The sequence below is a fragment of the Phytophthora infestans genome, genomic scaffold (assembly GCF_000142945.1).
Source record: "Phytophthora infestans T30-4 supercont1.4 genomic scaffold, whole genome shotgun sequence".
NCBI classification, from domain to species: domain Eukaryota; phylum Oomycota; class Peronosporomycetes; order Peronosporales; family Peronosporaceae; genus Phytophthora; species Phytophthora infestans.
The window spans coordinates 2,698,953-2,710,453 of NW_003303755.1; the positions used below are offsets into that span (position 1 = coordinate 2,698,953).

An 11,501-nucleotide genomic window follows, 5' to 3' on the forward strand; every position below is an offset into this window, starting at 1 on the left:
CACTCGGTTCCCCATGCACAAGCAACAGTGTCAGAAGCACTGGCAACCATGCGACGCGGCTGCGAGGAGGATACAGGTGAATTTTGATGATTAAACGCCGCCGGGTTCGCGTGCGAAGTGCCATGATTGACGACGGATTGACCTCCTATTCGTAACCTGCAACTACACTGCAATGGCAGCGCGTCTTCCGCGGATGGCGGGCTCGGATCCGTGTCGTTCATCGAGTGCGCGAGGGCATGGAGTTGCTGGTTGCTGACATTCAGCGCCAATTGAACGGCGAGTGGGCGCTTCTTGGGCCAACAGCGTCAACGCTCCCGTCCTTTTCGCTGGACTGGGGGCGGAGCGGCACACTGAGGCTGCCGCGCATGGAAGACTCGCTCTTCGGTGTATCAGTTGTCTTTCCGCCGCTCGAGCTAGAAGAAGAGCTACATGACGAAGACGACAGCGAGAACGAGGCTTTGGCAAACGAATATGTGCAAGCTGCTAGTCAAGACAGCGGGCTGGCTGCAACGGATGGCCTATCATCACAGGACAAGGTGATGCCGTTTGAATCAAGTCTTGGCAATGCACCAGAGAGTCGTCTACCGACCGACGACACTGATGCACAGACTTCGCTCTGCGAAGCGCAGGCGGTTAACGAGGCAGCGAATAGTTCCGATGCCAGCAGGTGTGACGCGTGCATGTCGGCTGTAGAAATACGCAGCACCACGCTCCAAGCAGAAACATCAGCGAAGCAGCAATCCAAGTGCCAAGCGGAAAGCACGGACGATGTGCCACGCAATGATGGGAACGCCCAACTGGCGAGTGCTCAGGAGATCCTCGCAACGCACTCGCGAGCAGAAATTCTAAGCGAGCTGGAGTGGGCACGCCAAGCACTTCGCGACCGGCGTAAGGTACGTTTGTCCAACAACGCGTCACCAATGGCTTATTAAACGTGTGGTCTCACTGCTTGTTTATCATTGTTTGGCTTGCAGTACTTGCGGTCCAAGAGGCGCGTTGAACGGGGCCCCGACCTTGCCTGTGCATGATTCTCATAAGACCCAAGCTTTGTCAATATAAATCCGTTAAATTTGCACGTCATGACCGACCTAGCTGTCATCTACTTAGACTCCAGATACAGGCTCAAAAGCGCATATCGTGCACACGGTCGTTCTTGGTTAGAGTGAACTTGGCGTTCAGGTATGCGCGTAGGTAGGGCTCGTTCGCCAGCTTCTTCATTAGCAGTGCGTCCACTGTTTTCTGGTCCTTCTTGCGCTGTTCCGCAATGACCGGCGCAGCCTGTGCGACACAAGAACCACCGTCAGAACAACCGGTGGAGGAACTTTTGCGATCCCAAGCGCATTTTGCAAGCCCCATAGCCACATCCTTCGGCTTTCAAACATGTAGGGGCCACATATACACAATGATGGATACACAACTCAATTCATCAGCGTACCGGGGTTTGCTCCGCAAAAAAACGTTCCTCCTTGCTGTTCTTCTTGGCCGGCTTGTCCTTCGTAAAATACTCGTCGTCGATCTCCGGCAGCTGCACGTCCGATAAATCCATTCGAGTCGACGTAGCAATGACAAAAGCCTGGTTTACGCGACGCAGCGGCACACCATTCACCTTATATGGGCCTAGTATTCACCGACGACACACACACATGTCAGCCTTCGTTACCAGACAACAAGTCATCAAAAGCCTTAGTACTCCTCATCCCAGTCAAAACCTCTCACGGAGGAGACCGCTCCAATCAGCACGATGCATAGGCAACGATAAAAGACGGAGTAGAGTACGGCTCTTGTGGTCGTCTCGAATTAAATGACTCACCCGTGATCAGCAGCGTGCCCGATGGCAGTTGCTTAAGGAAAACCACGCGTTTCCCGCGGAAGCGTCCAGAAAGCAGAATAAGCACCGTTCCAGGCGTGATGGACTTGCGTAGCTTAGCCGTCTTGACGCTGTTGCGCTTAGTCTTGGCGGACGGTAGCAGCTTGGGGATGTAGTCGGCCGGGTACCATTTTTTCGTTGAGTGCGTGGTTTGCGCGGGGATCTTCTCAACCTTCGCCTTGCTGTTGGCGCCGCTGTGTGCAAATACACGGCCATTGGTTTTAGCTAAGCTGTTGGCGGATATGGCGTTAATGCCTCGTGCCAGCTCAAAGTTGGCGCGCTTCTTGGGTTCTGTGACGACCATTTCGAGAGAGATTTCAGCTGGGAAAGTATGCAGTTGAACAAAAGAAGAGAAGTTTTGTTAGATGCGTAGTAGTTCGGAGAGCAGGGTGGGGCAGTGCTTCATCGTAGAGGAATACATGCGGCACCGGTACAGGGGTCCGAAGCTTGCTTACCTTGTGCTGGCACTGCGTTGCCAGAATGAACCACAAAACACAACAAAAGTATTTCATCGAATCAAAGTCGTAAAAATGGAAGCAATTTCTACCAATCGCATGTAAGTTGAAGTGTGCCCAGCACAGCTCCAGTGTCGGTGCACATTCATTACACAAATCAGCCATCCAACCACTGTACAACAGGATCAAATGGGGTTTTCTTCCTAGATCTAGTTGCTGTTGTGCTTTTCGTAAAGCGCCTTCTGCTTGGCTTGTTCCTTTGCCAGTTTCTTAGTTTGTCCCTTGCTCAACGGCTCACCCGCAGCATCGTGTGTCGGCAGACCCTGCAAAAGAAAAGTATTTGTACACAGCTAAGTTCACCATAGCCCACATGAAGCAATCACACCAGCAGCACTTACGTTGTCGTCGAACTTGGAGTACTTGTCCTTCATGCCCAGGAACATCTCGCTAGGAGGAATCTTGGCCTTTTCAGCCAGTTCAGCCTTCTTTCGAGCCTCTTCCTCCAATCGCAATCGCTTCTGCTCCTCCTTTCTGATCTTCTCCTGTTTCTTTTTCTCCAGCTCCTCAATCAGCTCGTCCTTGTTCGCCAGTTTCCACACCGCTGCACCAGCAGAGCGGTCCTCCAGACGCACGCCAGCATACGGCAGCTTCTCATCACGGACAACGTCACACAGACGCAGCACAGTGTTGGCCAGAGCCTTCGGGTCGCCGCCTTCCGCAGCTGCAGAGCGCGCAGCCTCACGAATCTCGTCACGGAACTGCGCAAAGATGTCGAGCACCGGCGTAAGGACCGTCTCCTGGTCGGCACCGCCAGTCGCACCCGAGCCAAGCGGGAAACCGATGTCAGTAGCGGAGGTCACAAGCCCAAAGATCGACAGGATGCGCGTAATGTACTCAGCACTGGAACGGATCAGCATCGAAGTCGGCTTCTCGATATCTCCAGCCATGTAGCGGTTTACCTCCTTGGCTAGTTGCTGCAAGTGCAGCAGCGCCAACGGCGTGTTGATGTCGTCGCTTAGCGCACGGAACACCTTCTCCTTACAGTCCAGCAAGGCTCCGTGCAGCGCCTTCTCCACAGGCGTCCACTTCTGAGTCTTCTCCACTCCAAGTTCACGAAGACGCGCCTTGACATTAGCGAAGAACTCGGTGAAGAACCGGTCAACACCGACAGCCTCGTCCATCGAGTTGTCGTTGTAGTCCATGGGCACATTGTACTTGTGCAGCAAAAACAGGAAGCGCAATTGACGCGGCGAGTTGTCCATAAGCGCCTCCTGGATCTTGACAAAGTTCTTCAGACTCTTCGACATCTTAAGACCTTCAATATTCAGATGGCCAGTGTGCACGAAGTAGTTGACCCACTGCGAGAAGTCAAAGTACGCCTCAGACTGCGCGATCTCGTTGTCGTGGTGTGGGAAGCGCAGGTCGATGCCGCCCGAGTGGACGTCAATCTTACCGCCAGCCAGATGTTTCAGCGCATCACTTGCCATGGCTGAGCACTCGATGTGCCATCCAGGACGTCCCTCACCCCAAGGAGAGGGCCAGAACGGTTCGCCACTCTTCGATTTCTTCCACAGCGCAAAGTCGCTGGCGTTGCGCTTGTCCGACTGCCCAGCTGACAATGCGCCTTCACCTTCAGCTAGCAGCTCCGACTGGCCGACGTTCTCGGGCAGCAGTTTGCCGTACGCCTTGCCCTTGGACTGTCCAAACGCCGCTGTGTCGAAGTACACGGAGCCGTTGCTCTCGTAGGCAAAGCCGTTCTTGATGATTCCTTCCACAAACTCAACGACCTCGGGAACGTATTCGCTTACACGGGTGATGACTGTGGGGGTCTTGATATTGAGCGCAGCCATGTCTTCGAGAAAGGATTTCTCCCAGAACTTGGACAGCTCACGTGTGCGACGCATGTTGTCCTCGGCGGACTGCTGGGAGGCCCACTCCATGACGAGCTTAGCCTTCTCGTCTTTGTCCTTAGGCAGTTCCTTGCCCGGGTTGGCCTCAAGCCAGCCGGTCTCGGAGGCTCGCAGGATGATCTTGTCGTCAATATCCGTGATGTTCATGACGAGCTCCACCTCCAGGCCGAAATAGTCCTCCAGAATGCGACGCACGTAGTCAAAGCATGTGTAGGTGCGTCCGTGACCCAAGTGCGTCTGATCGTACACAGTGGGGCCGCACATGTACCAGAGCACGCGCTTGCCCTGCATGGGCACAAAAGCAGTCTTACTGCGCGTCATGCTGTTGTACAAGCGCAGCGGGTAGTGCGTGTTCCAGTACTCGGTGAGGCCATCAATGGGGCGTGGCGGGTACCATGTGGGCTGCTTCACGGCGGGGGCGTCAGGTGTCGTGTCCGTCATCGTCAGTCACTTAGATGCGTAGCGCTGCGGACGATTGATTGGAGTCGGGTACACGTTTCTAGTCTAATTGACGTTCTGGAAGTAAGAGCACTCATTGGATAGAATTTGGAGCGAGTGGATTGGCTGAAATACATGTATTGGAAATTATCTTTTGTGTTACATGTATTAGATATTATCCGGCTAACACCGGCTACCGTGTCAATAAAAGTAAGCTAAACGACAATAGCAATAATTTGGAACGAAGCGCTACCGAGCTTGAGCAAGCCAAACCAAGAGGATGCTCATGTCGAACTTAAATGGCAGAGGCGACGTATCCATAGCAACTGCGCCAAACTTCTCATCGATTACTTAGAAAAAGTATTATACTGTACGACTGCGGACGACAGACTCGCGATTTCGTTCAGAGAACTCCACCGCTTAGCAAGAACATGTCCTTCAAAGCAGGATGATCTCTTCAGATTATTTTTTTTTTTGGCTAAAACTGAAGAAAAGGAAAGAAGCTCATTATTGCTCCATGCCGACGTCACTAAACCAAGGAGCTTCAGTCCTGCAGCTAATGCTGACCAATAACGGCTCTCCAAGCAAAGATTCCTTTTCATAGTAGAATCATGCTTCCCGCATCTTCGTTATTGTGAGCCGAAACGGTGTTGGCGCCGGACAACAGTCTCAAATCTGCTGGTGTTCGACAGCATGGTAGTTTCTAAGACTTCAAGCCTGCTGCTTTTGCTGCTCGCTGTACTGACCGCCAGCGTATCTTCGCTCGTTGCACCTCCTCCTCGCGCCGCCGTTATCGCGCGGCAACAAGAGCCCGAAGACTCCGACGACTTTGAGAAGCGAGAGGTGGAGAACTGCGTGCCGTACGACATTCGCTCATCCATCGTGGGCACACGTGCTGTCGTGGAGTGGGCCACTCGACGCACATACATCCGCAAGGTAAAGCTACAGAAGGCGCATGATCCCAGCCCCGTTGTTTCCAACCCGTGGCGCTCCTGTCGCGATGTGGCCGCTGACGTGGAAGTGCGCTATCGACGACTGGGCGACAATGATACAATGCTCATAAAAGGAGACAAAGAAGCACCTTTCGCCAGCAAGGAGGCGATTACATATACTACAGATGGAGCAACGTTCACGACGCATACGGCGTTCATTAACCTCGCGGAATACGACGCAGGGTACGAGTTTATCGTCGGCTCCGTATTCCACGGGTGGTCAGCGGTGCATCGTCTGGGTGCCAACATTCCTTTCCGAGGAGACGAAGCTGAACGGTGCCGACCGAAGCACGTACACACAGCGTATGGTCGCACACCAGGCAGCCTGGCAGTCCAATGGATGACTAAGGAGTATTGTGGGGACGGATACGCTCAGCTGCAGATGGTAGAAGGCTACCATGCCCACATCGAAGTGGAGGGGCCGAATGCAACCCCCGTCACGGCCTGGGCCAACACAACATTTTTCGAAGATGACGGTGAGAAACAGTCCAAGCGCTGGCTACATGTGGTGCGATTGGAAGGACTGAAAGCGGACACGAGATACACCTACGTTGTGGGTAATGCACACTACGCGTCGTGGTCAATTCCGTATGTGACCAAGACTGCTCCAGCTCCATTGACTGCCGGAGAGAAGCCCAAATCTACGCTGTTCTTGGTAACTGGAGACATAGGTTATCAGAACGCAGCCACTTTGCCGATGATGCAGTCCGAGGTTGCTGAAGGAATCGTTGACGGCGTGGTGTCTGTTGGTGACTACGCCTACGACTTGAACATGATTGACGGGCACGTTGGAGATATATTTATGCAGGAGATCGAGCCGATTGCTGCTAGCGTACCCTTTATGGTGTGTCCAGGCAACCATGAGACTCACAACGTGTTCAGCCACTACTCGCAACGCTTCCGACTCATGCCGAGCAACCAGAACGAAGGAGTGCAGACTGTGCATGTGGGTGGACGCTCAAAGGATGTAGAGCCCAAGGAAGTGCCGAACAACTGGTTCTACTCGTTCGATGTGGGGCTGGTGCACTTTGCAATAATCTCCACGGAAATTTACTTCAAGAAAGCATTTGATGTGGACGGAGACGTGATCGCTCGACAGGAAGCGTGGCTGGAGCAAGATCTTGCCAAGGCCAATGCGAACCGGGAGAAAACACCGTGGCTCGTGGTGATCGGACATCGCCCCATGTATTGTACATCGGACGACACCAACTGCGGCGATAAGGCTGCTATGCTGCGGAATAAGCTCGAGGACAAGTTCTTTACACACGGTGTGGATCTGTATCTGTGTGGCCACCAACACAACTACGAACGAGCGTTCGATGTGTACAAGTCGCAGACCTGGAAGCGTACGCACAATATGCGCGCTACAACGCACATTTTGACCGGGGCGTCAGGCCAGTATCTGACGTCAATCATGCGTAAGGCCTTTGAGAGACCCACCGAGGTCTGGGATGCCTTCCGTAACTCAATCTTTGGCTACTCGCGCATGGAAGTCGTGAATGCTACGCATCTGCACTGGCAGCAAGTAGAAGCCGACCCTGAGAACCCAGCAGCTCGTGGGCTCTACGGGCAGGTGATTGACGATGTGTGGCTTGTTCAAGAACAACATGGCAGCTTCGCACCTGTCGGGAAAGCCTCATAGAAACTATAGATGTAGCATAGAACTCATAGATGTAGATAGAATAACTATAATTTAACTGTAAGAGGACGAGTTGACCGTGGCAACACATTGGCATCGACCAAGTTCATGTAACGGTACCGTACTGTAGGTAGTCGATGGTTTTTCTCCACTACAGATACCGGTATTATACCTGGTACCGGTACGTCAATGGTTGAGCTGGTAGGTTTCAGTTTGACATGGACACTTTATGTCTTCATCATGTCATCAGACCGCAAGTGGTGAAAAGGAACTGGTCCACTCAAGTGTTGGTAGCGATCGATATGGAGGCGGCATTGAGTCCCAAAGCCGGTGGCACCTATGAGGCCCTTGTTCAGGTACAAGCATGCATTCTGTACTGAAAACCAAAACTTCTTCTATTGGTCAAAAATGCAGGGGTACTGCTGTCTTCGCTGATCCGTCAAAAGACATGACGAATCCGCTGTAATTACGGGAAAGCCTGGCGTACAGCAACGCGGGGTCCATTCGAACAGTCGGGGAACCCTTGTTTGGAGGTGCCACCGGCGCGAGCGAGTCTTCCAGGTCAACGAAGCTCGTGATGCTTGACTGCAGTAGCTGCGCAAAGGCGACATCCTTCTCCTTCACGCGCTGCACCTTAAGGTGCCACTGCGATAGCAGCACTGCGAACTGGACCGCGCGTCCGAAGAGAGACTTCGACTTATGCACCCACTCTAACGTCGATAATCGTGTATAGACATGTAGCGTCTTTCCTGCCAGCTGGACGTAACAGATCTTCAACAGCAGAAGTAACGCCAAAACTTCCTTCTCAGCAGGATGGTAGTTCATCTCGGCCTCCTTGAGCACCCGACCGAGGAACCGTACGGGGTGTAACTTGCCTTCATGTTTTTGCATTAGTGTAGTGCTCAACGCCCATTCATTCGCAAAGAGCATGACGTGAACTTCTTTCGACCGATCGAAGTGCCTGAGGATGGGTGAATGTGAAACACTCGTCTTCAATTTTTTGAGGGAACGACGTGCCACAGAAAGGCCACCTTCAACGTCAAAGTCTTCATCCTTGAGCTGGTACAGCGCCGCACCGTAGACCGCGAAGTCTTGAATGAAGCGGCTGTAGTAATTAACCGCATGCATGCCCTTCTTGCTCGTTGGAAACGAAAGCTCGGTGATGGCCGCAAACTTCTTGGGGTCAGCTCTGATACCTTCTGGCGAAATTTTATGCGACAGAAAGTCCACCTTGGGTTGGCAAAAGATGCTCTTGGTGAAGCTAATGCTGATCCGACACTGTGGAAATATTGCTAGCAATCCGTCCAGCGTCGCTAGGCAGCTGTCGAAATCCTCGCCACCGAAGCAAATGTCATCCACAAACGACCGTCGACCAAATACAGGTACCAGCGATGATTCGTCTGGCTCCCCGTTCGTAAACATGTCAGCGACGGGGCTGTTGACGAGTTGTAGTACAGGGTCGGACTCTACCGGTGCTTCGCGGTCTGCCGCGAACTTCGTTTGAAACGAATTCTCGGCGCTTGGCCCACGACGTTCCTTGGCCTGTTCTTCAGCTAAACGCATCCTCTCCGAGTATTCAAACCAACCTCCTTTAGGTTGAACGAACCCCCAGAGTGCGTTGTCAATCATACGCTGGTAAATCATCGGCGCGTTCTTTAACCCAAAGGGCATGCGTAACCACTCAAAATGTCCTAGTGCGCAGACGAACGCTGACACTTTACGCGCTCGCAAGGTCATCATGACCGCCCAGAAGCCGCTTGCTGCATCCAGCGAGCAGAACCATAGGTAGCGCTCGAGATCTGTTAACAGGTCGTCGACTAGCGGCATTGCATACTCCATGATCGCGGTGATAGCATTCACCATCTTGTAATCAATGCAGAGCCGGATGTCCAGCCCGTTCTTTTTCATCACAATCACGATCGGCGATGCCCATGGACTGTCTGAAAAGACGATCAGTCCTGCACGCAATAAAGCGCGCAGCAGCTCGTACAGCTTGCCGAGAAATCGCAGCGGCACGCGCCGGGCACGCTGTTTAATTGGGGCGTGCCCCTGTGTGTCGATATCGCATACCGCTCCGTAGGCTGGCGGCGGCAGTGCGTTACCACTAGCAATCAGGATGTGCTCGTGGTTCTTTAGCGTCGCGACTAGACGTTCTCGGCGTTCAGTCGACAGCTCAGGATCAGCAACATTAGGCGCAGTGTAGTCAATTGTCGTGTTGATCTCTTCGGTCAGGTCCGGCAGGAATGCCAGCTCCTTCGCGTAGTCGTCCAAGCCAATGTTGTTAGCTTGGTGTTCGTAGAAATCATTTCTCGTATCCTCCGTTGCTTCATTTCCCTCGGTTGTTAACACTCGAGCAACCGAGATGTATGTTCCGTTCAACGCCGCTACGGATTCTTCCCTTGACTCAACATTGGCATCCGCTTTGATTTCAACAGTCGGTACTTGGTCCATCTCCTTTCCATCCTGGTTTCCCATCTCTGGGCCACCTGCCGAGTCGTCGTTCGCAATATTGAATGCGTGGGCTGCCGACATATTGGGTTGTTGACTTTTGTTCCGCTCCTCGTTCTGCCGCTGTCTTGACATTTCGGAATTCGCACCAATCTTGCAATGAATACTCGGTGCCGTACTCAACACCTTCTGCGCGATGCCTGTATCCTCTGGATCAACCACCGGTGGCTCGTTCGCAGATTTGGTGACACACAAGGCCGGGACAGCTTCGTCAAAACGTGTGACTCCAATATAATCCAGTGCTGTTGCTTGTCGCTTCCGTGGTCACCCCCGGCTGGACACTAACACTCGTTGGCGTATGTACCACGTTCACCGGTCTCAGTAGTTCGTGTGTACGCACTACCGAGGCTTCGTTCGCGTTATTGCTTCCGCCATGGGTTGTCGTGCACGTGTCCAAAGGTTCTGCGGAAGGCTGACCGTCGGCCGAATCCCCGGCTGTCACCCCAGACGCCAGACAGGCTTCCACTCGTTCACGTTCTTCCAGGATCAGTGCCCAGCGCTCTGCACATGTCAGACGATCACTAGAATCCACTAGCGAGTCTTCTAGAGGTCGTGCTAGCACCCCACCGGGTTCTGGGTAGTATGGTCGATCAACTGCTGAAGGCTGAGTTGCAAGCCATTGTTCGTAGATTTCGCATTCACGCTGAAAGAGCTCGCGGTCTCTACAACCTTCGTAGGCCAACACTTGCCAGTCTTGGTACTTCTTGGACTCCAGACGCACATAGCCGTCACCTCGTGGCAATTCCCCATCTGGAATCCACATCGCGATCGAGTCGTGTGCTGGTAGGTACACCGTTCGATCAGACACGTTGGTCAATCGAATGCTCTGAGGCCGTCCACGTCGAAACCTCGTCACTGACGGGATTAGCTTGTTCGTTCGACGAACCCACAGTACGTGTTCTTCCAGCCCGACTTGACGCTTCACTAGTCGATATTCTCGCCACTCGTGCGCTTGAATGTCCAACCGCTCGGGTGGCCCGGCGTTAACATGGGAGCCGTATTCTTCGCTGTCGATCATGTTCTTGGTCTTTATCAGCGGGATTTGGACTTCGTGCGGTAATTGCGCCGCACCGTGAAACAGGTCCAACCGGATCCCAGCTGGGATCATAAAGTCGGTCCCGAGTACCACGTCGATGCCTGCACTATGCGCCATTATCCACATCTCAAACTCGTACACCATCTCCCATCCGAGCGTAATCTTGACGCACGCTCGCCGCGTCGTAGACACCTTGCCTTCGCTAATACCTTGAATGTCAATGCGGCGTCCGTGATCGGGTACATCTCGGAGTCGCAACTTCTTAGCAAAGGCGTCAGTGATCACACTAACGTTCGCTCCTGTGTCGAGGAGAATCTTCGTTCGCTGGTCGTTCACAGCGCCTTGCACCAGAGCTCTCATTCTGATCCGTCGGTCGAATTTCTTGGCCGACCACCACCCCTGTCTCTCGCCAGGGTTCAACTTCATCATCTTGGAGTGACCCTTGGGCTCGTCTCGCGCTGCACTCAAAACCAAGCCGAGCGAACCCTCGCTGGTGCCCTCATCAGCATCAGCACACTCCACTATTTCTCCAACACCTCCACCGAGGATTCTACTCCTCTCCTTTTCATTTTCCGTCGCGCTCACACTTGTTACGTATTTATCAGGCACATTCACTCTGCCCCATTAAAGCAAAGATACACTCTGCTTCCATGAAG

The 11,501-nt window shown here is 53.2% G+C and overlaps 4 protein-coding genes across 4 annotated transcripts; 2 read left to right on the top strand and 2 right to left on the bottom strand.

Moving 5' to 3' along the window:
• Positions 1-13: 13 nt before the first annotated feature.
• Positions 14-849, top strand: PITG_03659 (uncharacterized protein; the record flags this gene model as incomplete). The annotated part of the gene is made up of 3 exons (XM_002906670.1): positions 14-76; positions 180-536; positions 694-849. 3 exons carry the CDS (start codon positions 14-16, stop codon positions 847-849), a joined length of 576 nt encoding a protein of 191 aa, XP_002906716.1.
• A 273-nt stretch (positions 850-1,122) lies between these two features.
• On the bottom strand, positions 1,123-2,171 carry PITG_03660 (60S ribosomal protein L6, putative; the record flags this gene model as incomplete). The annotated part of the gene is made up of 3 exons (XM_002906671.1): positions 1,123-1,278; positions 1,436-1,617; positions 1,811-2,171. 3 exons carry the CDS (start codon positions 2,169-2,171, stop codon positions 1,123-1,125), a joined length of 699 nt encoding a protein of 232 aa, XP_002906717.1.
• Positions 2,172-2,531: 360 nt separating this feature from the next.
• PITG_03661 (cysteinyl-tRNA synthetase, putative) lies at positions 2,532-4,673 on the bottom strand (the record flags this gene model as incomplete). Its single annotated transcript, XM_002906672.1, has 2 exons — positions 2,532-2,645; positions 2,721-4,673. The coding sequence occupies 2 exons, from the start codon at positions 4,671-4,673 to the stop codon at positions 2,532-2,534; spliced, it is 2,067 nt and encodes a 688-aa protein (XP_002906718.1).
• Positions 4,674-5,363: 690 nt separating this feature from the next.
• Positions 5,364-7,304, top strand: PITG_03662 (calcineurin-like phosphoesterase, putative; the record flags this gene model as incomplete). Its single annotated transcript, XM_002906673.1, has 1 exon — positions 5,364-7,304. One exon carries the CDS (start codon positions 5,364-5,366, stop codon positions 7,302-7,304), a length of 1,941 nt encoding a protein of 646 aa, XP_002906719.1.
• Positions 7,305-11,501: the final 4,197 nt, after the last annotated feature.